Genomic DNA, 24,432 nt, shown 5'->3' with positions numbered 1-24,432 from the left:
AGCTCTCAATCTCCGCCTGCGTGCCAAGACTATGACTGCAGCCATGGTGAAAGGAAATGTAATGGTCAGAGTGTGCCTTATATACTAAGAGGGATGGAAATCACATGAGACTTTGGTTAGGAAAAAAATAACACCAAGTCTGAGCTCTTCTTATTTTAGGTAATGCTATTTGCGATTTTTTACAGAATCGCAAATAGCATTTTTTCATGCATGCCATTTTTCCATGCAAAAATGCGATTCCTTATCTTTGCGAATGATATGCGAATTCGCAAACGATATGCGAATTCTTAAAATGCGATTTCTCGCAATTTTGATGATGCATCCCAGAATTGAATTTTGCATTCGCAAACGGTCAAAATTACCGATTCGCACCGTTTGCGAATACAAAACACAATGATGCATGTGGGGGCATGTATGTCAATGAGTTGTATCAGGAATTGCTACTACATGTTTTTGGGAATTATTGGTCTACAAGAATAAAAGTAGATTGGCACATTTAACGAATATGTGGGAAAGCTAATTACAGAACAGTTTGTATGCATATACATTGCACCCAGGAATTCCCCTGCTCTGTGGGCTACTTGACACTAGCAGTACCTGCAACTGCAGGATGGTGTACGGGGAGATGCTGAATTATGTAGTTTCTGATTCCTCCAATAACTCCTCATTTTTCAGGTGAGAGAATTAGTCACTTTGGTCCTGATTTCAATGGTTATTCCTCATTTCTTCCAGCATTTCACCTGGGCCTAGATGTATCAAGCCTTTTGCGATTCGTTAAGGCCGAAATTCGCAGAATTTCGGCCTTAAGGAATCGCAAACGGACATTTAGCATCTTTTGGGATGTATCAGAAATTAGCAAAATAAGGAATCGCAAAAAATTGCGATTCCTTATTTTGCTTATGCATTTAAGGAATCGCAATTTTGCGATTCCTTAAATGGCATGTATGAAACTTTTTAAAATTGCGAATTTGGGTCAAGGAATCGCAAATTAACACCAATTTGAGGTTCGTGTTAATTTGCGAAATCCTTTTAAAAAACAAAATATGACTATTTTGAAGGTGGCATGTGACACACATACATGCCCATAGGGCATGTATGTGTGCCATATGCTCACACATGTAAGTTTCAGGGGTGCAGCAGGGTGTCCATGAGACACCCCTGCACCCTTGAAATAATTCTCAAATTGCGATTAGCAAATTGCGAATTCGCAATTTGAGAATTACTGCACAATCATTCCTATGGGCCTCTTGGCCCATAGGAATGCATGGGGAATTATTCCTTATTTGCGAATTCGCAAAATGCGAATTCGCAAATAAAGATAATTAAGGAATCGCAAAAAAAATTCAATTTTTTACATACATTCCATTTTGCGAATTCTAAATAGCGATTCGCAAAAAATCGCTATTTAAGATTCGTAAAATGGAATCTTGATACATCTAGGCCCTGGAGCCTCCACCTGCCGTCAGCAAATGGAGATTCCAAGTCAAATGCAGCAGAAACGCAGGTTTCCCCAGGTCCTGATATTTTTGATGAGTCCAGTTATTCCTGCTACTGGCCTCATCGAAATTGAGAGGGCACTCGTAATGGAACCCTTAGTTTCTTCAGTGGTCTTCATTCCCTAATTAAATAAGTGTTTTAAGACAATACAATGCTACCTCTGGCTTAGTTGTACTGTATGAGACTTAAATAGCTAATAATGTGTAATGCCATGGGAGTGTGTCTAAGCAGCTAACCGGGGCTTTTGTCGCCTTCCTCCCTAGATCAACGCAAACCTACGACTTAACATTGACAGTACTGGCTCAATGACACTACTCTTTAACAGCTTCAATGATGCTGTCAAACTGCCCTTGATGTCAAATCACTCACACTTCAGTGGACATCCGGTAAGACATTTGGTACAATATTTTAAGCTTTCAAGAAGTCACATGACTATTAATTTGCACCTGTTGGATGACCAGTTGTGCTTGGAAGCATGGCCTACGTTTCATTTTGGACTTCCCTTACTGGTGAATGAGTTGGATGGCCATGGATCTAGTGGCAGTAGAACATTTACACGAGAAGAGATGCTCAAAAAGTATTTGTAAAAGAAGTAGGTGCTAGGTTTTGCCCTTCTTCAAGTGTGCAGTTTGTATATTGAGGCTCATTCACAAACGTGTGATGCACAATCTGTCCACTGGAGAAAGTGTGGGGGAAATATGTGCTTTCTGGAGACACATTGCACATGGGCAACCAAGAGGCACTTCATGTTGGCATTTGTGAAAAACAACACATGCACATTAAGAACCTGGGACTCAGTTAAAACAAGAATGTCCATGCCTTACTGAAGCCAGTTATCACTGTTAGTATCATTATTATTATAAAACAATTAACGATGGCAATCAGTTTCCATGTTTAATTTTAACCTCAGTTTTACTATGTTCAATTATTATCATGCTGGAGCCGCTAATGGTATTGTATTCATGATTATCAGTATGCATAACCATGATCATTATTGTGTGAAGCCAATCTTCAAACCCAATCAGTGACTAAATGGCAGTAGCGGCTGGTGTAAGGGAAATGTAATGGGGCAATGCAGGAGGCAGAGCGGGGGGAGCATGGAGGTGGCAAAGCGAGTGGGCTGAAATAATTTAAAAAAAAGAAAACCTACCTGCCTCTCTTCTGCTCGCCACATACTCCCTGGGCTTCTCCTCTGGGCAAAGGCTGAAGCCACCAGCTTCCCCTGCGACCAATCCCAACACTGCTCCCACCGGATCACTGACATAATATCGATGTCAAAAATATAGAACTACAAAAATATCGAGTAAAAAATATAGAATACAAAAATATCGAATCCCTATCTCCAAACAGGTCAGTACAAAAATATTGAATCAAAAATATTGTTGTAAAAAATATAGATAGTCAAAATATCGAATTTTTTAAATATCTTAAAAGTAATGTAAAATTAATATAATGATAAATATAATTAACTTAAACATACTTAAAATACTTAAATAACCTCAAAATTAATAAATAATTAATGTAACTTTAAAAAAAAAATGTAATACATTAGTGAACAAGGCGGCAACGCCGAAACGCGTCTAAGCAGACATTGAGTGAATAAATCGAGTTTGGATTCAGATTCATGGTGTCAGCGCCTTCTTCTTATCGGACAAGTTTGGCAAGACTGGATATATGTATATATATATATATATATATATATATATATATATATATATATATATATATATATATATATATACATATATATATATATATATATATATATATATATATATATATATATATATATATATATATATGTGAACAAAAGTGCCTTGAGCTCGGGAAAGCACACGACGGCGCTCGTGTGTGATGCAGCCTGCTTCCTGATGGGGAGAGGCACCATCCTGGGCTGAAAGAGAAGTTTCCAATCAGCCGAGTGAGGCTGCAGGTTTGAACTTTCAAAACTTGCGTGGCACGACGTTCTATATGCAGAAAATGAGCCTGCCTAACTGAACCATATCCTACTAAGGACAAAATGAAAATTAAAAAAGCAAATAACATTGGAATTTACTAAAATGAATACTTATTCTCGCATCAAAGGACCCAATGTCCCACCATGCACTACTAATGATTGAAATTTACATACGCCCATTGAAGGGCAGGTGATGGATGAATAAAACCGGAAACACTAATGAGTAATGCGAGCCTCTGGTGTTACAACTGCTGCCCAGGAAGAAGAGGATGTTACCTCGAAACGCGTTGGCAAAATAAAGCACTAATTGGATCAGGAAGCAGGCTGCATCACACACGAGCGCCGTCGTGTGCTTTCCCGAGCTCAAGGCACTTTTGTTCACATATATATATATATATACATAATATTAACAAAAAATATACAATATTTTTACCGTAGGATAGCGAGAGGGTTAAATTTACTAGTGAGTGCAACAGTAGAGAAAACATTGGATAGCGTAGAGGTAAAAATTACTATTCCCACTCCAGAGAGTGCAACAGTAGGGAAAGCATTCGATAGCGTAGAGGTAAAAATTACTATTCCCACTCCAGAGAGTGCAAGAGTAGGGAAAGCGTTGGATAGAGCAGGGGTAAAAATTACTATTCCCACTCCAGAGAGTGCAACAGTAGGGAAAGCGTTGGATAGCGGGAGAGTAAAAATTACTATTCCCACTCCAGAGAGTGCAACAGTAGGGAAAGCATTGGATAGCGTAGGGGTAAAAATTACTATTCCCACTCCAATGAGTGCAACAGTAGCGAAAGCGTTGGATAGCGTAGGGGTAAAAATTACTATTCCCACTGCAGAGAGTACAACAGTAGGGAAAGCATTGGATAGCGTAGGGGTAAAAATTACTATTCCCACTCCAGAGAGTGCAACAGTAGGGAAAGCTCTGAATAGCATAGGGGTAAAAATTACTATTCCCACTCCAGAGAGTGCAACAGTAGGGAAAGCGTTGGATAGCGGGAGAGTAAAAATTACTATTCCCACTCCAGAGAGTGCAACAGTAGGGAAAGCATTGGATAGCGTAGGGGTAAAAATTACTATTCCCACTCCAATGAGTGCAACAGTAGGGAAAGTGTTGGATAGCGTAGGGGTAAAAATTACTATTCCCACTCCAGAGAGTGCAACAGTAGGTAAAGCGTTAGATAGCGTAGGGGTAAAAATTACTATTCCCACTCCATAGAGTGCAACAGTAGGGAAAATGCTGGATAGCGTAGGAGTAAAAATTACTATTCCCACTCCAATCAGTGCAACAGTAGGGAAAGCGTTGGATAGCGTAGGGGTAAAAATTACTATTCCCACTCCAGAGAGTGCAACAGTAGGGAAAGTAAATATTTCATATATGAATAAAAATAAATTAAATATTAATACCAATTACAAATATTTTAAAATAATTAACAATTTTATATAATATATTAATTAATCAATTACAAATACAGATGGAAATTATGTTTTATAAAAATGTACCTACTAATACAAATTATTTACTAATAAACAATACATTTATTAACAATTAAAAAAATAATTAAAAAATACGAAAAAAATAACCAATAATTAAATTTAAAAGTTTAATTATTTAAAATTCAATTACTTCCCACCATATTCCCCTATAAACCCACCACCCGCTACTGAAAAGAAATTAATAAAATTAACATAACTATCAATTAACCAATTAATTAAAATGAATTATCAATTAATAATTAATTAATTAATTCAAAATAAATACCAATAAATAAATTAACATATTTAATTAATTATAAATAAATTGCTTCCCACCCTATTCCCCTATAAACCCACAACCCGCTACAGAAAATACATTAATATAATTAACATAATTATCAATTAATTAATTAATTAAAATTAATTACCAATTATATTTTAAATATTTACCAATTAATAATTAATTAACAATTAATTCAAAATAAATACCAATATATAAATTAACATATTTAATTAATTATAATTAGATTGCTTCCCACCCTATTCCCCTATAAACCCACAACCCGCTACAGAATTATATTATGCAAAAATTAAATACCATAAAATTAATTAATTAAAATAAATTATAAAATAAATATACACTTTTCACACATATAGTAACATAAAAAAAACTTTAAAAAATTGATATTAACTTACTTACCTCAAATTCGATATTTTTGTTGTCTATATTCTGTCCATTCTATATTTTTGTTGTCTATATTCTGTCCATTCGATATTTTGTCCATTCTATATTTTGGATTCGATATCAATGCTATTCTATTCGATATTTTTGTAGTCTATATTCTGTCCTTTTCATATTGTGTCCATTCTATATTTTTAATTCGATATTAATGTAACTCGATATTTACAACTCGATATTTTGAGTGTATACCGCTCTCACCATGAGAGCAGCATAGGGATTGGACGGAGTGCGCTGGTTTGGCGCTTCATTGGGAGCTTGAAGCCTGTGCCTGCTGATCTCTCCAACCAGCAATACAGCTGGGTTGGAGAGATGTCAGTGCGCATGACGATTTCGTCAGACTTAGATGGCTGGCCAACCGTCATGCACACTGACCCAAGGATGAACACTGCTTCTCCCCTGCTGTAGTGCTGTGGCCCCGCCCCCAAGACTCAGACCCAGGCCGGAAAAAAAAATGATCTACATTAAGATCATTTTAGTTTTCATTTGTCTTTGCTGTTAGTGGGACAACGCTCCTTCGCCATAGCGAAGGAGCCACCCCTGCTGAATGATACTACTACATCCGTAGAAGGCGTTAGGGAGTACAGCATTACTATTCCTAGGACTGTAAATAAGCCATAGATGTCTGATGGCAATCATGCAGTCTATTGAATTCATAAATACTTTTCACGTCCATGGATTGCTACGACTTATTATATTGTGTCAGGATACAAGGCTGGAAGTGTCGATTACCGTCATGACGGTTTTGTGTGCAAGGATGCAGTACCTTGAGACTATCTACGCTGAGGGCCATTCAGAAAAGGGAAGGCTCATGGTCATTACCGAATGTGGGCACTGCTAAATTCAAGCTGCATGTGAATTAAGAATAAACCATGTGGTAGAGCACTGACAGTGAACTACATTTCCCAGTGGGCAACAGACTCTTATGAATCTAGAGCGACGGTTGCCATCTTGTATCACCATAATGTCATTCGTGGTGCTTGGCGTCCTTGCTAGACAATTGTGCTATAACGTTGCTGCAGCCAGACCACACGGATGTTGGTTAAGCTTCAGGTTCTCTTTTCCTAAGGATTGGATTATGGACATTTTGGTTTTCAAATAGGTATACTGAAGCCATGAGCGGTTTGAAAACAAACCTTGAACTATTTTGGTGGTCTAGAAACTGGGGATATGTATATGGTCTGTTATGCATTCTTGTGATGGAATATGATATATTCTAAGAGTACATTTCATATGTATATAAATTTTGATGCAAGCAGTGTATAAATTATTAGAGTGCCGATGTGCTGATATGTGGCTAAGAGGAGAGAATCACAGGATGTTAATGGGATTTCCTATTTTTTCAGTTCCATAGGTCAAATAGAAAATACACTTATCTTCCACAAAAGAGAGTATGATGACACAGTTTTAGATAGTTAATCTAAAGTGTTAATCTAAAGTGTGTAAGTGTATGTATATTTGGCAAGATATTCACATCATTCTTTAGCTCACTCCACCACCCCAGTTCAGACATGGCCATATGCAAATCAGTCTGACCCTGTGCCCAACCCGAACTGCCAAGCCATGTCTTCCCTGGACTGGAAACAAGCATCCTGGGACCAGTTTCTGGCTAATCAGCTGTCATCAGCCAGGCAAGCTTGAATCCAGTGGCAAAGTGAGTAAGGGACCCACGTCTGGGCATACCCTGCCAACTTAGGGTGAACAAAGAGATACCAAAGGGGATGATGGAGGGTTGACTGGGGGTGAGTGTTTGATTTGCTCAAACACTCCGTCCATCATCCCCTTTGTTATCGCTTATTCCATTTTTTCAGCTTCAACTTACTTACTTCAACATACTACGGCTTTTGAACAGGCTATAACATCTACCTTGAACATAGTAGCGCCTATGTCAAGGGTTAACATCAAAAGTAAACCATCTCCTTGGTTTACATCAGCACTAAAAGCAGAGAAACTGTCCAATAGAGCGGCTGAACGTCTCTGGAGGAAAACTAAAACTGCTACTGATCGTACTAAATATAAAGAAAGTCACCGTTCATATTTAAATGATATCAAACTGGCCAAAAAGTTATATTTAACGGAGAGGATTGACAATGCTGCTAACTCCAGCAAAGAGCTATACAACATTTTTAAAGAGTTTACAACTCATGAAGCTAATCAACCTATCGTTGGTCCTACTCAAGACTGGGTTGACAGAATATCTTTCTTTTTTGACGAAAAAGTGAAAGCTATTTAACACCATCGATGCAAGTGTTATTTTCCTCCTGTGCTGACCTTTTGGTTCTTCTATTGTTCATGACGAGCTCAGCTCGTCATGAGTGTATGAAGGTGTACATCATGACGAGCTGAGCTCGTCATGAGCGTCGAAGGAGTTATAGATCCTTCCCTTAAGAAAATAACACTGACACGTACCCAGTTATGAAGAGCCAATCATCGGTACTCCTGCTGACTAATTTTAAAACTGTGACTTGTGAACAGGTATTAGAAGTCATTGTCGAGACTAAATCTGGTTCCTCAGCTGACCCCCTTTCCCCCCACATCTTTAGGCAACTAGCACCTCGGTTGATAATGACATTAACAGAGATTTTTTAACATGTCCCTGAAACAAGCGGTGGTACCAGGAAGCTGGAAGGCAGCGCAAGTCAGATACATTCTAAAGAAGCCTACCCTAGAGGCTAGTGGACCAGGCAACTTCCGCCCTATTTCGCTGCTGCCATATTTCGGAAAAGCGCTTGAAGCCCTGGTAAATAAACAGCTTACCAGTCATCTAGAAAGCCATGGGCTCCTTGATTTCTCACAATCAGGATTTCGATCGGTGCATAGCACCGAAACAACAGTAGTTGAAATGGTTGATAACATCAGGCTGGCCTCAGATAGAAGAGATTCAGCTATACTGGTTCTCTTAGACCTGTCAGCCGCTTTTGACACCATCTCCCATTACATTTTGTTACAGCTGCTCTGGGAGATGGGGGTCCGGGGGAAGGCCCTGGACTGGTTTAAAAACCATCTAAAGGACCGCTCCACCACTGTGCATCTAGGCTCTTTGGCAGCGTTCTGCAGACCAGAATGTATTGGAGTTCCTCAGGGGTCTATTTTGAGCCCTATGCTTTTTGATCTTTATATAACCCCATTGGCCAGGATAATCAGGTCTTATGGGTTCGAGGCAGTATCGTATGCAGACGATACCCAGCTGCTGATTCCCTTTGGTCCTGACCCCACAGATACAATGATCCGGTTTAAAAACTGTATGACCCACAGGTAGTGGAATCTACCGCAGGCGCCATGAGACCTAACAGTGATTTGTGCGCTATATAAGATTCTTTGACTTTGACTTGTAGAAGGTGGATCTTGAACGAGATTTTGATGCATATTCGAGGGTTAAAGTCCCAACTGTTAGTCTTTCCTCAGTTTCTTCTTGATGAGGAGGATTGGAGGGAGGAATAGCACAAGTGATATGGTGGGCCACCGTTGGAGGATAATATCTCAGTTTCACCTTCTGAAGCCAATGACTGTGCGGTAGACTTGATATTTCTCCTACCTCTCTGCTGTCATACGGCTGTCTTGTCTCTGGTGGTTTTGTGACTTCACTTCTTACCTGTTTCCTCAATGGCCTGCAGCGTCATCAGCAGCTGTCCTTTTGTTTACGTATTGCTGGCGCTTTGTCACCGTATCTCCATGCCAAAAGCTCATACTCACTCTTGGGCAGATCCCTGACTTGATATGATTCTTGAGGTAGTGTCTGTATGCATTATATTTGTGCTTTTTAGGTCATGGATCTAGATGGCGCGTATGCGCTGTCTCGAAGTGAGACATGCAGGGCCTCATTTAAATTTTTTTGACGCACTGCAGCGCCGAAGGCCTTCCTGCTGCTCTGCCATGCGTCAAAATAAAAGTTCAGGAATGCACTGTATCAACAAGATATGGTGCATTCCTGGCCTTCTCCTCTGTGCTGGTGCACAAACAGAAGCCGTACGCTAGTGCAGACACTCATGCGTCATTTTGCCAGGGTGCCTGAACTGAGAGGATGATTGTTTTTGTGTAGAAAGGACACCTTCCTGCACAAACACAATGATTGAAAGCATGTTCCTCTTTCTATGCATACAGCACTTTGGGCCCGATTTAGTGCTTGGTGGAGGGGTTACTCCGTTACAACGCTGACTGATAACCCATCTACCGAAATATAAATCACATTATATCCCATGGGGTTTATATTTTGGCGAACGGGATATCCAACACCGTTGAGACAGAGTAGCCCAGGCTTCTACAATGAGTAGCTCGTGAGCAACTGGTAGCTCTCCGGCCACCTGCGATTAACTTTCCTGCGTGCAGCCCAGCCTACTACAGTAGAAGCTTTTGCTTAGTTGAATTAATATATTTATACCAAAATTGAAAAGTGTATATTTTAGAAAATAATGTGTGTATTTCCAGAACATAAACTGATGTTTCAAGGAAAAATTAATTTCCAAAATATTTTTTACGCTGTTATTTGATTGATAAATATTGTGGCATCAGTGACATTTATTACTATTATTATGATTACCTTGGCGCCACGAGTATTGCACTATGTTTGCATGTATGTATACATGCATGTATGTCTTAACTATTTATAGGCATTCCGAATGACAAGACTTCTTTTTACCTTTCCGCTGGCAACCCTGCCTGTTGCACTGAGGTGATCTTGCATAGGGTGGCCAATAACATAGACTTGTCTGTTGTCATCACTATTACAACACTAATAATGTCAGTAGCTCTGGATAATTTTCTTCGACAATAAGTAGCTCTTATTACAGAAAAGGTTGGAGACCTCTGGAGTAGCCCATCGGCCGGGATCTAAATGAGGCCCTTAGTTAAATGAAAACAGAATATTAGTTGGAATAAAATCTTTTCACAGAAATATCATTTTACGAGAATCTTCGGGATCTATATTCTTATTGTCTCTGGTATGTTTAACACTTTGGTTTGGTACAAACCACTCCCTACTCCACTGCCCCTAGAGCAAAGGGATTTTAATATTTAAATGCAGTCTTTTTGTTGGTGGAGAGGACCATCCATTGGTTGGCACCCTTCCCTGAGAGGGTCTTGTGACATCAAACAGGGGCAAAGCTATATATTGGCCACATAAAAGAAGAAACTTAAGGAAAACTAACAACAGACAGACACAAATCACCCGTACCAGTACAGGAACAACAAAAGGCCATTTAAAAATAATATGACCGCATTTTGCTTATGTTTCAGATATTGTACTTCTGGATACATTGTTTCTTCAAATGAGCATAAGAACCACTGTTGTAAATGTGTAAATCTTTTCCCAATGTAGCTCAAACGCCACCTTTCACCCATCCACAGTACAACGCGTATTGTTTTTCAGTGTCAGCAAAGACTTGTTAAGTTGAAGTAGAGTTGGAACTGAGAAGTCCCTACGTTGCTTTCCTTCCTTACCGCCAGCCCCTTAGAAGCCCTCTGCCACTCTCGGTGTCTTAAATTACTTCCCCAGAGCACCATTGACCTTTGCAGGGAACCCCCTGGCTTCCTGCCTTACACATCCACTGCCTTTAAAGGGGCCCATTTCCTGCCCCCTGCAAAATATTTATATTGCATCTGCTCTTTTGCAACAAAAGCCTCTCTCAATTAAAATGCTTTATTATCCAGTGGGCTGGCTCTGGGGGCTGCTGGAGGGGACGCCCCCCTAACCTTTGGTGCTAATTGGGACATCCTTTACCTCTCGTATTCCCCATCACCCCCTTTGACATATATGTACCGTTTAGCACTTCCTCTGTCTCCACAAAGTCTCACTGAACCATTTGTCCATCGTTCTCTTCTCTGCCTCACAGATGTCATTATGTAGCTCCCAAACTGCATAGCTCCCTCCCCACAGGATGTGTGAAGCACGCATTGTGCAATTCGGCCCATTAGTCCGTGCAGGCATAAAGCAGGGTCAAAACATTTCACATTTTTACTAAAGTAAAATATAAGGAAAAAAATGACTTGGGATCGCAAAGATAAGTCATGGGGGGAGAGAGGGGGAGGGGTAGGTGGTGTCCAGGGCTAAAGGGAAAACAGTAAAGCTGTAACTACACATCTTTGACACTTTTTATTTCTGGAACCGAGAGTGCAGAATGGCTGGCAGAAAGAAAGCTGTAGCTAAAGTTATTCCTCTTGCCTACATTTCAATGTAATACTTGTAATTTTTTTTTCATTTATTTCAGCCGCATTAAAAACGTGTTTTCACAAGAAATGCTTTACTTGTGGAGTGGTGCGGCTCACTGGTTAGAGGCGGCAGACCCGGAAGCAGAGAACGGCCCGGGACCAGGTTCCCGACGCGGCAGGGTCGTGGACCAGGGTCAACAGACTTGATAATTCTCGCCTCGGTGCCTACTCTAACCAGGGATCACACTCGGCAACTCTGGGCATTAGCTTGCCTCATCTCTACAACGGCCCCCACATTCGCTTAGGATGCCTGGTTTCACCTTGGAGATACCCAGAAGGGACCATCTCACAGGGAAAGCCAGGACGGGTTCCCCAGCGGTCTTCAGCGCCAGGACACCCCGAGATGGGGTAACAGTGCCCTTTACAAGTGTCACCATTACACTTAGATACTGGCACTGCACATGAACAACTGTCACAAAGGGCAGGGGCATATTTTCTATTTTTTGTGCCCAGGACCAAATGTATTTTAGGGGCCCCCGTTCGGTGCAGCTTAGATTTTAGGATCCAATTTCAGCTCTTGCTTACCCCCTTTGGCCAGGTCACTGACAGTGCGCATGCTCACGCGTCCAAATTCTAAATTTCTTTCCAGCTAATGGACAGTGATGCGCGTTTTCAATATTGTCATGTAGCAGCAGATCACTCAAACACTTGCAAATAATCTCTACAAACCACTGACATGGCCAGTGGCGGCTCCTCCGCTAAGGCGGAGGAGCTTTGCCCCACTGCCAGGAAGTAGCAAAAGAAAGGGAAAAATAAAATGATAATAACATAATGTAATAGCGGTAGCGTGCTTGAGTGGGCGGGGCGGGTCTGCAGAGCAGTGGGGGAGTGGTAGAACACTCCTGTGCACAATGACTAGTTGGTCGGCTCTCTCGGACCGCCCAAAACAGTCATGCGCACTTCCCTGTTCTCCATGCAGGCGGCATTACGGACTGCATGGAGAACATGCCCACACCTCCAGCCCCTGGCTGAGCACCTTGTCAAGGCGCTAAGGCCAATCACAGCGCTGCATGCAGCATTGTGATTGGCTGTGGGAAGTGTGGGAGCCCTGGTGCTTCCTGCTTCCTCACATGAAGCCAGGAAGAGGACAAGACACAGGAGAGGCAGAGTTAAGTGATTTTTCTTTTACCCAATTTCCCACTCTGCCTTTTCGCCCCCACCCGCCCCACTGCTGCTTCTAGCAGCAGCCGCGACTTGACATGTCTCATACCTGAGGTATTGTTTTGATCTAAAAAGGAACTTTTTTATGAATGGTGCATGGTGTTGAAATACAAACACAACATATCTCTGCGAAATATCTGTAACAAACTCCCACACAGTTCTCGGATTAAAAATAAATGATAGGAAAATGGTATTAAAAACGATCTAAGTTTAGAAATCGTTCAATGTCATCAGGGCAGGACTGTGTGCAGAACAGAGCTGCCTCTATCAGGGGCCCTCCTGAAAGGCTGGGGCCCTGGGCCAGAGATCACCTTGCACATCTCTTAAAACGTCCCTGATAATGGGACAGTACTTAAGAGCAATGTTCCATGGGAGGCAAATCAAATCCTTTCCAGCTGGGGACAGAGAGAGTGTGAGAGAGCAAGCGGGGAGAGTGTAGGAGATAGAGAGAGAGAGAAAGAGAGAGAGAGAAAGAAAGAAAGAGAGAGAGAGAGAGAGAGAGAGAGAGAGAGAGAGAGAGAGAGAGAGAGAGAGAGAGAGAAAGAGAGAAAGAGAGAGAGAAAGAGAGAGAGAGAGGAAGAGAGAGAGAGAGAGAGAGAGGGAGAGAGAGATAAAGAGAAAAAGAGACAGAAAGAGAGAGAGAGAGAGAGAGAGAGAAAGAAAGAGGGACAGAGAGAGATAAAAGAGAGAGAGAAAGAAAAAGAGAGAGAGAAAGAGAGAGAGGGAGAAAGAGAGAGGAAAAAGAGAGCGAAAGAGAGAACGAGAGAGAGAGAAAAAGAGAGAGAGAGAAAGAGAGAGAAAAAAGAGAGAGAGAAAGAGAGAGGGAGAGAGAGAGAGAGAGAGAGAGAGAGAAAGAGAGAGAGGGAGAAAGACGGAGAGAGCGAAAGACAGAGAGATAGAAAGAAGAGAGAGGCTCATTATGGTGCCCCCCCCCAACACATCAATTTCCATCTCTGTAATAATGGGGTCCACTGCCCTGATATCATTGTGGTAAATCTTGACGTATTGTGGGCAGGGAACTGAATCATGGATAAGTTGTATCCCGTGACAAATGTTATGCTCAAACAAGTCCTCTGCAACAAATATTAATGAATGTTCATTGGCATGATTTCTGACATTCGATGTCATTTGCATAGTGCAAAACCAGGCTAATGACCAGAAATGTGCATGAACCTAGAGTCTAAAATTATGCTGTAACCTGTATACTAACTGCATATGAGGTCTGCAAAATATGAGTGAATGCACTGTTTGCTGTGTGTAGAATGTGACATGTTCAGCTCTCTCTAGCGTTCAACTGTGAGATTTTAGTACCTATTCCATTTTTATCCTTGTCCCTTTAATGTAGAATTCGTTTCATATCATGTGACTGAGAATCCACTTGTACTTGGAAGAAGCAGCATTTGAAAATAAGGATCAGCAAGGCCAATATGTTTGGCTTTTTAAGTCTTGCCTACTTGACAGCGCATGTGCTTACTAGTTGCTGCTAATGTATGTGTGCAGTCACTGTCTGTTGTGAGGCATGTTGTTAGCTTACAGTGGGCTTAGAGCCCGCCCATTGCTTGTCATTGCTTGGCTTTATTGTTACTCTCATTTGCATGCTTTTTATTCATTTGTGTGTGGGTCCTCCTTCCTCTTTTTGAGTTTGTCTCTCCCTTAGAGAATGGACTTTTTGCTTATATCCTTCTACTGCTCCATTTTCATGCACTACCTTTTTCTTTTTGATTAAGCTCTAGTCTCTACAGAAATGCATGTATTTTCCAGCTGACTTCCTCATGTACATCTCTGCCTCCTAATTTCTAATTTCTAATTTAAAATACTTCTAGAGCGCAGCGTACACCTTGCGGTTTCTTGGCGCTGGGGGGATCAGCAACTGAGGGGGAAAAGACCAGGGGGAGGTGAAGGGGAATTTAAAAGAATTTATGTGGGGAAGGCATGGCTGAAGAGGAACGTTTTCAGATCTCTGCGAAAGGGGAGATACTGAGTGGCAGAACGGAGGTGGTCAGGGAGTGAGTTCCAAAAGGTTGGAGCCAGGGTGGAGAAATTGGCCCCGCCCCACTTTTTGCGAGTGAAGCGAGGGATCTGGAGGAGAGACTTGGAGGAAGACCGAAGTTCTCTTGCGGATACATAAGACCCAATTAGTGAGGAGATGAAGGCGGGGGCAGTGCCCTGGCGGGCCTGAAAGACCATGCAGCCGATCTTGAATAGGGCCCGCTCCTTTATAGGGAGCCAATGAAGCTCCCTGAGAAGAGGGGTAGAGTGGTGATATCGAGGGAGGCCGTACACCAGCCGGGCTGCTTGGTTCTGGACAGTCTGGAGTCTACGCAAACTGTACGCGGGGATACCGTGGTAGAGAGCGTTTGCGTAGTCCAGTTTCGATATCACAAGTGCGGCCATGATGATCTTAAGTGCCTGGGGGGAAAAGAAGCGGGAGACAGTGCGGATAGTGCAAAGAGAGAAGAAGCAAGAGGACACCACGGAACTGACTTGTGAGTGGAGGGTGAGTTGGCTGTTTATTTTGACACCAAGTGTTTTGACCGTGGTGGAAGGGGTCGGTGCAGAGCCAAGAGAGGGGGGCCAGAAGAGAGAGTTCCAAGGACTGGATGAACCACCAGTGAGAACCAGCTCGGTTTTATCCGGGTTCAGCTTAAGGTGGTTGTGGTTCATCCAGTCCCTGATGAATGTCATAGTTGACTGGAAGTTAGAGACCGAGAGAGGAGAAGGGGACAGATCAAAGATGAGCTGGAGGTCATCCGCGTAATTATAAACGGTGACCTCCAGCTGCTGTAGTGCAAAGATGAGAGGAAAGATATAGAGGTTGAAAAGTAAGGGGGAAAGAGAGGATCCCTGGGGAACGCCACAGGAGACAGGGAGGGGAGTGGCCGTGAAGTCGCCTAGTCGGACCGCCTGAGTGCGTTCCCTCAGAAAGGAGGAGAGCCAGATCAAAGCTGAACCCCCGATGCCGGCCGCCTTGACACGGGTAAGTAAGATGGTGTGGTCCACCGTGTCAAAGGCGGCGGAGAGATCCAGGAGGACCAGGGCCTGGTGTTTGTTTTCATCCACACCCTTTCTGAGTTTGTCCATGACTGAGACCACGACAGATTCGGTCGAGTGCCTGGGACGGAACCCGGCTTGGCGGGATGCCAATCCCCCATTTACCTCAACATGGGCGCTGAGCACCGCGGTAACGTGGCGTTCCATCACCTTGCCCAGAAAGGGTAGCAGGGAGATGGGGCGATAGTTGGCCGAGATAGAGGGGTCAGCGCCAGGTTTTTTCAGGATGGGCACTATGGTGGCTGCCTTGAGCACAGAGGGCACTACGCCCTGTGCCAAGGAGCTGTTGAGGAAGGCAATGGGGGGGTCAGGGCAGCTGGAGTAGATTTGCTGCAGGACTCGTGCTGGGCAGACGTCCGCGGGAGACCCCGACTTCACTTTAGGGAGTATCTCCAGAAAAGAGGCCTGAGTGAGGGGGGGGATGGAGGTAAGAGGGTGGGGGAGGGGAGGGGGGGAGGGATCGACGAAGGCAGAAGAGGGTGGAGGGATGTTGAGCTTGATGGTTGCTATTTTATCTAAGAAATAAGTATTGAGCTGGTCGCAAAGAAGCTGGGAGGGAGGGGTATTGGGCGAGGTTCGGTCTGAGAATGCCAGGTCATTCACTATGCTGAAGATTTCCCTGGGTTTATTTTCGGCAGAAGTAATTTTAGACGAGAAGTAGGTGGTCTTAGCGGCCAGGATAGCTGTTTTGTATTTGTCCAGTGCTGATATGAAGTGGGTTTTTGATGAGGGATTGTAATTTTTCCTCCATTGCCTCTCTGCCCGTCGGGCGCTCAGTTTGAGATCTTTTAGGTGGTCATTAAACCATCTATTAGAGTCCTTTGGTCGGCGGATGGAAATACGACGTAGGGGCGCCACAGAGTCGCAGCCTTCAGCCAGCCAGGTGTTAATGGCCTTGGCTTGAGAGGTAGATGGTAGGCCAACAAGAGTAGGGGTAGAGTCGCGGAGCATGGAGGTCAAGGAGGGGTAGTCCAGTCTATTCCAGTTTCGTGCCCAGGTGTTTTTGGCATGCGGAGTTTTAGATATCACGTTAGGGGGAATAGAGAAGGAAATGAGGGCATGGTCGGACCATGGGCACGGCGAGACGGTGGCCGAGGCCACAGGGAGGTTGAGGGACCAGACCTGGTCCAATGTGTGCCCATGGGAATGAGTGGGGACGGATATGTGCGACACGAAATTAAGGGACGAAAGGCAGTCTGTAAATTCTTTTGAGGCTGAGCACTCGTGCGGGTCAGAGGGCCAGTAATTGAAGTCCCCTAGCACCAAGACCGAGGCGTAGTTGACCACCAAGTTGGCCAGCAGGTCTTGAAAGGACGGCAAGAATGCGGGCGAGGGCTGGGGGGGCCGGTACATTAATAGGCAGGTAATAGGGGGGGAAAATGAGAGAGAGCGGGCTACCAGGAAGTCAGCAGGGGGAATGGGGGGGGAGGGAAGTGATTGGAAGTTCAACTCCGACCGAGCGATCAGGGCGACCCCATCGCCTGCCTTTCCTGCCGGCCGGTCGGCTCGCAGGGCCACATAGGAGGGGGGTAGGGTGGCCAGGAGAACGGGGAGGGAAGTATCACAGTACCAAGTTTCGGTCAGGAGCAGTAGGTCAGGTTTCTCAGAGTCGAGTAAGACGAACAGCTCATGGTGGTGCTTGACCGCTGACCTGGTGTTGAGTAGCAAGACGGACAGAGCCGGCAAGCGGGGGAGGAGGTCGAGGGGAAGGGGGCCGGGAGACAGGGGAGCGTGAAGCGGGGGACGGGGGGCTGTGGGGGATGAGGAGGCAAGGCCTAGAGAGGAGATCAGTCTGCGGGTGGGATTCGGAAGTGGCCATTGACCTTGAAGAGCAATTAGGTCTTTGGAAGAGTAGGATGTAATTTTGGCGTGGAGTCGTGCCCCTAGCCCCGTCCGGCCGCGGACGGGCGCAGACGGGCTTGCCTTAGGCGCGCCTTCGGCGCGCAAACGGCGCTCCCGCTGCGCTCGTCCGCTGCGCTTCCTGCCGAGACACATGCTTTATGCCAGTGGGTCAGGAGGTTGGAGGGGGTGTGGCCAGCCGAGGGGGCGTGTCTCGCCTCGCCCTCGGGAATGACGTCTGAGAGGGGGGAATCGTTGCAGCGAGTAGCGCTGTTTCTGGGAGGCCAGGAGATGCTGGTAGGTAAGAGGAAGTTTTAAAATCACAAGATTATACACAGGATTAAAAACAATGGTCGTTTGCCCCTGCTCCCGGCTTTCCGCCTCAGGAGCCAATCAATAGATGCGACGCCTGCCACCGGCGCGCTCTATTTGTAGGTCTGGCGGGGGGCGTGGCCAGCCGAGGGGGCGTGTCTCGCCTCGCCCTCGGGAATGGCGTCTGAGAGGGGGGAATCGTTGCAGCGAGTAGCGCTGTTTCTGGGAGGCCAGGAGATGCTGGTAGGTAAGAGGAAGTTTTAAAATCACAAGATTATACACAGGATTAAAACCAATGGTCGTTTGCCCCTGCTCCCGGCTTTCCGCCTCAGGAGCCAATCAATAGATGCGACGCCTGCCACCGGCGCGCTCTATTTGTAGGTCTGGCGGGGGGCGTGGCCAGCCGAGGGGGCGTGTCTCGCCTCGCCCTCGGGAATGGCGTCTGAGAGGGGGGAATCGTTGCAGCGAGTAGCGCTGTTTCTGGGAGGCCAGGAGATGCTGGTAGGTAAGAGGAAGTTTTAAAATCACAAGATTATACACAGGATTAAAAACAATGGTCGTTTGCCCCTGCTCCCGGCTTTCCGCCTCAGGAGCCAATCAATAGATGCGACGCTGTGCTTGTTCGTGTGCATCTTCTCCTCCCTTCTCTCTGATACGTTTGTGTGCTTATCCTCATACATTTTGGGGCATATTTACAATTACTGGCGCATCTCTGCAAATTAGCAGGGATGCGCCAGTAATTATGCGCCATGCCACCGCCACCCATGATGCGCCACATTGACAATGCGGCGCACCATGGGGCAAAAACGGCACAGATGCGACACGCATCTGTGCCGTAAAGGTATCGCATTGCTGGAGTTGCGTCGCATGCGCGACGCAGCTCCTGCAATGCTCTGGGGGGCCCATTCTACTAATGCTACATCAAGCCTTATGCCTGCTTCAAGCAGGCGCAGGGTTTTGACGTAGCATTGGCATAAAAGTGACTGAATGAAATCTTGTACATTTCACTCAGCCACTTTTAGGAGGCGGTCCTGCGCTGGAACGCCCACCCCCCCCCTGCACCAGAAGCCTCCTTAAGGGGCAGGGCTTTACAAAGTGACGCATCTCCCAGATGCGTCACGTTGTAAATAGCCCGCACCATGGCGCATCTTTTGCACCACCACTGCATCACAAAAGTGACGCAACAGCGGTGCAAAAGAGGCGCAAGGGGCTTGTAAATCTGCCCCTTAATTTTCACCCATGTGCGTCTTCCCTCACTCCACGCTGCGCTCTCTAGTCCTTTAGATCCCCTTATTCCTTTCTCTCCATTTGCTTCCATCCACCCTTGTCCTCTGTGTTTCTTCCCCCTACGCGCACCCTCCTTGTTCTTTCCCAGACACACGCCCTCAATGTTGCTTCCCACCACCCATGACCCAATGTTGCTTTGCTCCCCATCCTCCTGTTGCTTCTCTAGCCCAGTGTGATTCTACCCACCCTTCCTCCCCCCCATGTTGCTTCTCCCCTGCGCTACTTTTTTTCTTTTGTTTATCAATCCAATTCAGATCGTAAAACAAGGGAAATAAGCACTTGGTTCATTTTGTAGGCGGATCCCTGCTTGATCGGTGCACCTATGAAATGATGTGGCTGGTCACATCCTAGGCTTTATTTTCTTTTTCAAAAGCATTGGGAATGCTGTGCAGTATGACAAGAACCATTGGCAAACTAATAGGTCCCAAAGGCAAAATTATTGGCTCCGCTAATACTTATTAGAGGAAGTGTTTTAAACTAGTGAGTGGCTTTTGTGTGTGTAGCACCCAGATGTCCTGGAAACAAAGTCCCATAAAAATGCAACATATTAAGATACTTTAGTGTGGGGTTTGGAATAGTACCCCCAAGGAAGAGTGTTAAGAAAAGGAGTCAGAAGATGAAGGCTGTGTTGCAAGTGGTAAACTTAAAGGGATGCACAGCATAACATTGCATGGCAGATGTTTTTTGGGGTCAGTGTTTTTGCCGAAAATTAGTAAGTAGTAAAATCCTAAGTGCTCAAAGCTGTAACTCCAACCGTATGTCGGAGAAGTGTGGCTCAATGGTTAGAGCGGCAGACCCTGATGCAGATGTCTGGCCCGGGACCAGGGTTCAATTCCCCGCCTCGGCGGGTCTTGGGCTCAAAATTCCACGGACCTGATAATTCTCGCCTCGGTGCCTATTCCAATCAGGGAGTCCCACTCTGCAACTCTGGGCAATAGCTTGCTTAATCTCAACAACGGCCCCCACAACGCTAAGGATGCCTGGCCTCCACCTTGGGGGTGCCCAGGAGTGGACGCCTCACAGGGAAAGCCAGGATGGGTTCCACAGCGGTATTCGTACAAGCGCCTTGAGACCCTTGCGGGTGAGTAGTGCGCTATACAAGTATCAATTTATCAGGAAGGCAAAGTAAAATAAATGTACGAATGGCTAAGTCTACCTGCAATCTTGTGTGTATCTACCCTGTGAGCCTCTTACTGTGGGTAGATGACCCAGGCTGTAGGCAATTGTGCTGCAGCTCAAAATAAGCCACACTGCTGCCATTCTAAAGTGGCCACTTGGTTCACTGGTTTACTGACAAGAAACAACTAAAAACATCCTTTTCTTTTTGTTCAAGAACCTTTATTCGCTTTTTTTATAATGAAAAGCAATACAGAGGAAATGAGGAGGGCGAAAGAAGAAATGATTCGACATCCAACACCCCAACAGTTGCATGAAATTGATGGATACAATTGTTGACGTCAAGTACATTAAATAACAACAGGCCTAAGTCCAGTACTCAGGATGTAACAGAAGCATTTGTTGCATAGCCATGGTCAGTAAATAGGACTGGATGAAATGAAGCAAATTGAACTGCCAGGTGTATACCTTTCACAAGTGTCCTGATGTGATAACAAAGAAGAAGGGTGGATGGGAGGACAAGTAAGAGAGGGGGAGCCGTGTGATGCTGTGTACGGGAAGAATCATGGATTTAAGTATGGTAGTATGATTAAGATTAATGGACAGTAGGTGGTTGATAAATTTCCGAATTGGGGTCTGTGTCGCAAGTAAAAAGATCAAGCCTATTAAAAATACCCTGGAAGGGTGCTGGGAAACCTCTTGTAAGAGATTGGTTTATGTGCGTGCTTCGTAGATAGGTTACCCAGGCCCACCAGGTATGATAGGATACATTATTGGTGGATTTCCAGTCAAGTAGTATAACTTTAATAGCGAAGGAGAGCAAAAGATCAAGGAGAGAAAGGTCCATGGCAGGGAGGTCAATTGGAGGGTCTGCCATCGGGGGTCCTAGGAGGATGATTGGGAGAGATAATGGGATAGGCGTTCCAAAACCGTTTCTGAAGCTGTGAGGACACCACTCGCCAATAGGGTTGTAGATGAGTGCAGGAAATGAACATGCGTTCCTCGTCGCAGGCTCAGCATGCATTAGCATCCTTCAACTTTAACCAAAACAGTTTTGCCAGGGTCCAATACTTGCAGTGAGCAGAAAAAAGTCTGGTCTGGGTCAGCAGCTGTATCAGTTTGTGTTGGCGTATTTGTGAGCCTACCTTGGACCAGGTGTCCACGTCTGGTGGGACAAGGTTATTGAAGGAGTAATAAGAGGATAATTTCTGTTCTAGAGGTGGATGATGTGGAAATTTTGAGGCAATGAGCAGTTTATAGAACTTTGAGGCAGTGTGACCTTGCAAGAGAAGCAGGTGGACTTTTTGTACGAGGTGAGAGTTGAGGAGAGGACCCAATTTAGAGATATTTGCCTTACTTTTGAGAACATTTTAAGAAAATCATAAAAGTCCATTTTAGACAGGTTATGTTTATGTTGTAAGGATGAGAATGGCAATGGACCAGAGAGGTTGTTTAGGTCAGAAATCTTTGCTGTCTCTTTAGCAGTCCATACGTGCCCGATCTCATGAGAGTTGGGAGTGTGTACTTTCTTATTATACCATAAGGACGACATAGTTGAGTTATGGATGCTGGTTTTAAATACTATATGTACGGAGAGTATGGAGGCTACCGTGTCTCTAAAGATTGTGCGTGATTGGGAATAGGGTTGCTGTGACATTGTCAGTGTGGATGAGACTGGAAGTAGTGACATATAGTGGACTTGAGGTCAAGCCAGATGGGTTTAAGAAGAGGATTAGATTCAAAATACCAAACACCCTGGGAGGCCAAGTAGTCTGTTTGGTAAGAAGCCCAGTCTGGGAGCATGCAGCCTATAGCGATTTTGGGCACATCAATTTCTTGAGGCTAATACGTGCTTTTTATAAGCCCAGAGAAAGAGTGAAACCACCTTCATCAATATTTCGAAAGAACGCTGGTAAAAGACTGTTATGTGTGCTGGTTAGGCCCATGTAGCGAAGTGGCTCTTTATTTACATTGTCATATTTTTCACAATATCATTTCTGCCGTGACCTTTTTTACATATATGCGTGCACTACAATGTTGGATTTGTTTCTCTAAAATTTCTTTGTTTACACATCTAGCAATGCACAACATCATCACAATGTCTCGAACATCATGTGCAAGGTCCTTCTACGCACAATGTCAAAATGTCTTTATGTAAATATGTCTTTCTATCTTCATCCATGAGGCGACTGGGCTATCTACATTTCCATAACATCACTAATCTATACGCACATCGCAAGGCTGCCTTCTATTAGAAATAAAGGGCACCCCAATAGATTAGCAGAGGAGGCACTTCAGCTGACATCGAGGGTCCATGAAAGCAGCAATCTGACATCTTGTGAGGGGTGTCCAGTCCATGACCAAGACGGGGTCTTTCATTCTCTCCCACCAGGTAGTTGGGTTGTATCGTTCCTTGGGGGATTCTTGATGTCACACCTCCATACATTCTAAATGCATACAGAGTGAGGTTTGCATAGTAGGACTACGCTTGAATACTGTCTTGTATCATATGCCTGCATATATAAAGTTTTAGCACCATGGTAGAACTGTATCTACTGTTTAATCTTTGGTGCTTATAATCATTTCCATCTGCTTCTGTCTACTCATACACACGTATTCTATACAAGAATAATGTTAGCTCACTAAATATATTAAAAACGTCCCACTGTGTATTATCTGTATATTTCTCTGAGCACAAGTAAGCATGAGTGACTGAGCAAAAGGTTCTGATCTGTTTCCACGATCCCTGAGGGGTCAGGGTTGTCATGTTCAGTGGTTGCCAGAAACCATTCGCTCCCCGGTAAGGTTAGGTGGGCGTACGGTGGCACTGTGAGCTAGCTGGTCACTAGGCCAACATATCGTGCGGGGGTGCACGGAATAAGTCTAGGCACCTCACCCGAAGTTTATGTTGTACAACAAATGCGCTGGTCCTACAGATTAGTGGGAACTACACGACAAGATGGTGGGTAACATGCATGATAAGAATTAACCAGCAGTGACACCATCATCTTGATGGTTTTTTAAAATCTGCCCCACCACAATGTGTTTTTTGGGGACCATGACGCTAGTAAGTCTTTCCTTTTGTTTAGAGTTTTATCTTCATTGATAGAAACAGATTCTCAGAGGTCGCAGGAGAACCATATACCACGATATTTGAGGGTAGATTTAAATTGGAAGTTAGATGTGCCACCCATTGCAGAATGACAATGAATATTAAGCGGTAATATTTGAGTTTTATCCCTATTGAGGGAATAACCCGATACCCTAGAGAAGGTGACAATGCATGACATGGTTGCGCTATTGCAAACTCTAGGGACTGAGTGAAAATTAGAATGCCATCTGCATAAGCAGCCGTTTTGTATGAGGTATTATTAAAAGGGATGCCTGGAATATCGGTTGATGCATTTAGCATCAGTAATAAGGGGCAATGGCTATTAGAAACAATAATGAGGATAGGGGGGCATCCTTGACATGTACCCTGATGGAGGTTTAAGGGTTGTTTATTCCATTTCTTCCTTGATTGGGACTTACCTCCAGAACGTATGCTTATTGAACTAACCCCAACCTCATTCCACAACCTAGTTTCCTCCCTCCTGCGTGTCCACTGAGTTATGAAGCTTCAAATAAGATGGACCCACAAAGAGATGTGTTTTGGGTTATTAGTTAAATACAATATTCTGTTTCACTGTATAGGTCAGGTTCTGATGTAAAGTGCCAAAATGCCCATGGGTGCTAGTAGTGTGCAGCAAAGGAACACTAAATAAATAAATATATACATAAACAAATAAAT

The 24,432-nt window shown here is 44.3% G+C and overlaps 1 protein-coding gene across 1 annotated transcript in view; it reads left to right on the top strand.

Annotated features, from left to right (window-relative positions):
* LOC147672945 (uncharacterized protein C3orf20-like) overlaps window positions 1-24,432 on the top strand; it is a 160,709-nt gene that overhangs the window by 55,911 nt on the left and 80,366 nt on the right. Inside the window, exon 8 of the mRNA XM_086947892.1 lies at window positions 1,761-1,883. Coding sequence (XP_086804018.1) covers window positions 1,761-1,883 — 123 coding nt within the window. The remainder of the gene's footprint in view (window positions 1-1,760; window positions 1,884-24,432) is intronic.

This window comes from Lissotriton vulgaris (assembly GCF_964263255.1).
Source record: "Lissotriton vulgaris chromosome 9 unlocalized genomic scaffold, aLisVul1.2 SUPER_9_unloc_2, whole genome shotgun sequence".
In the NCBI taxonomy this organism is placed as follows: domain Eukaryota; kingdom Metazoa; phylum Chordata; class Amphibia; order Caudata; family Salamandridae; genus Lissotriton; species Lissotriton vulgaris.
The sequence above is the reverse complement of the archived record's forward strand: the minus strand, read 5'-3'. Positions and strand labels throughout refer to the sequence as shown.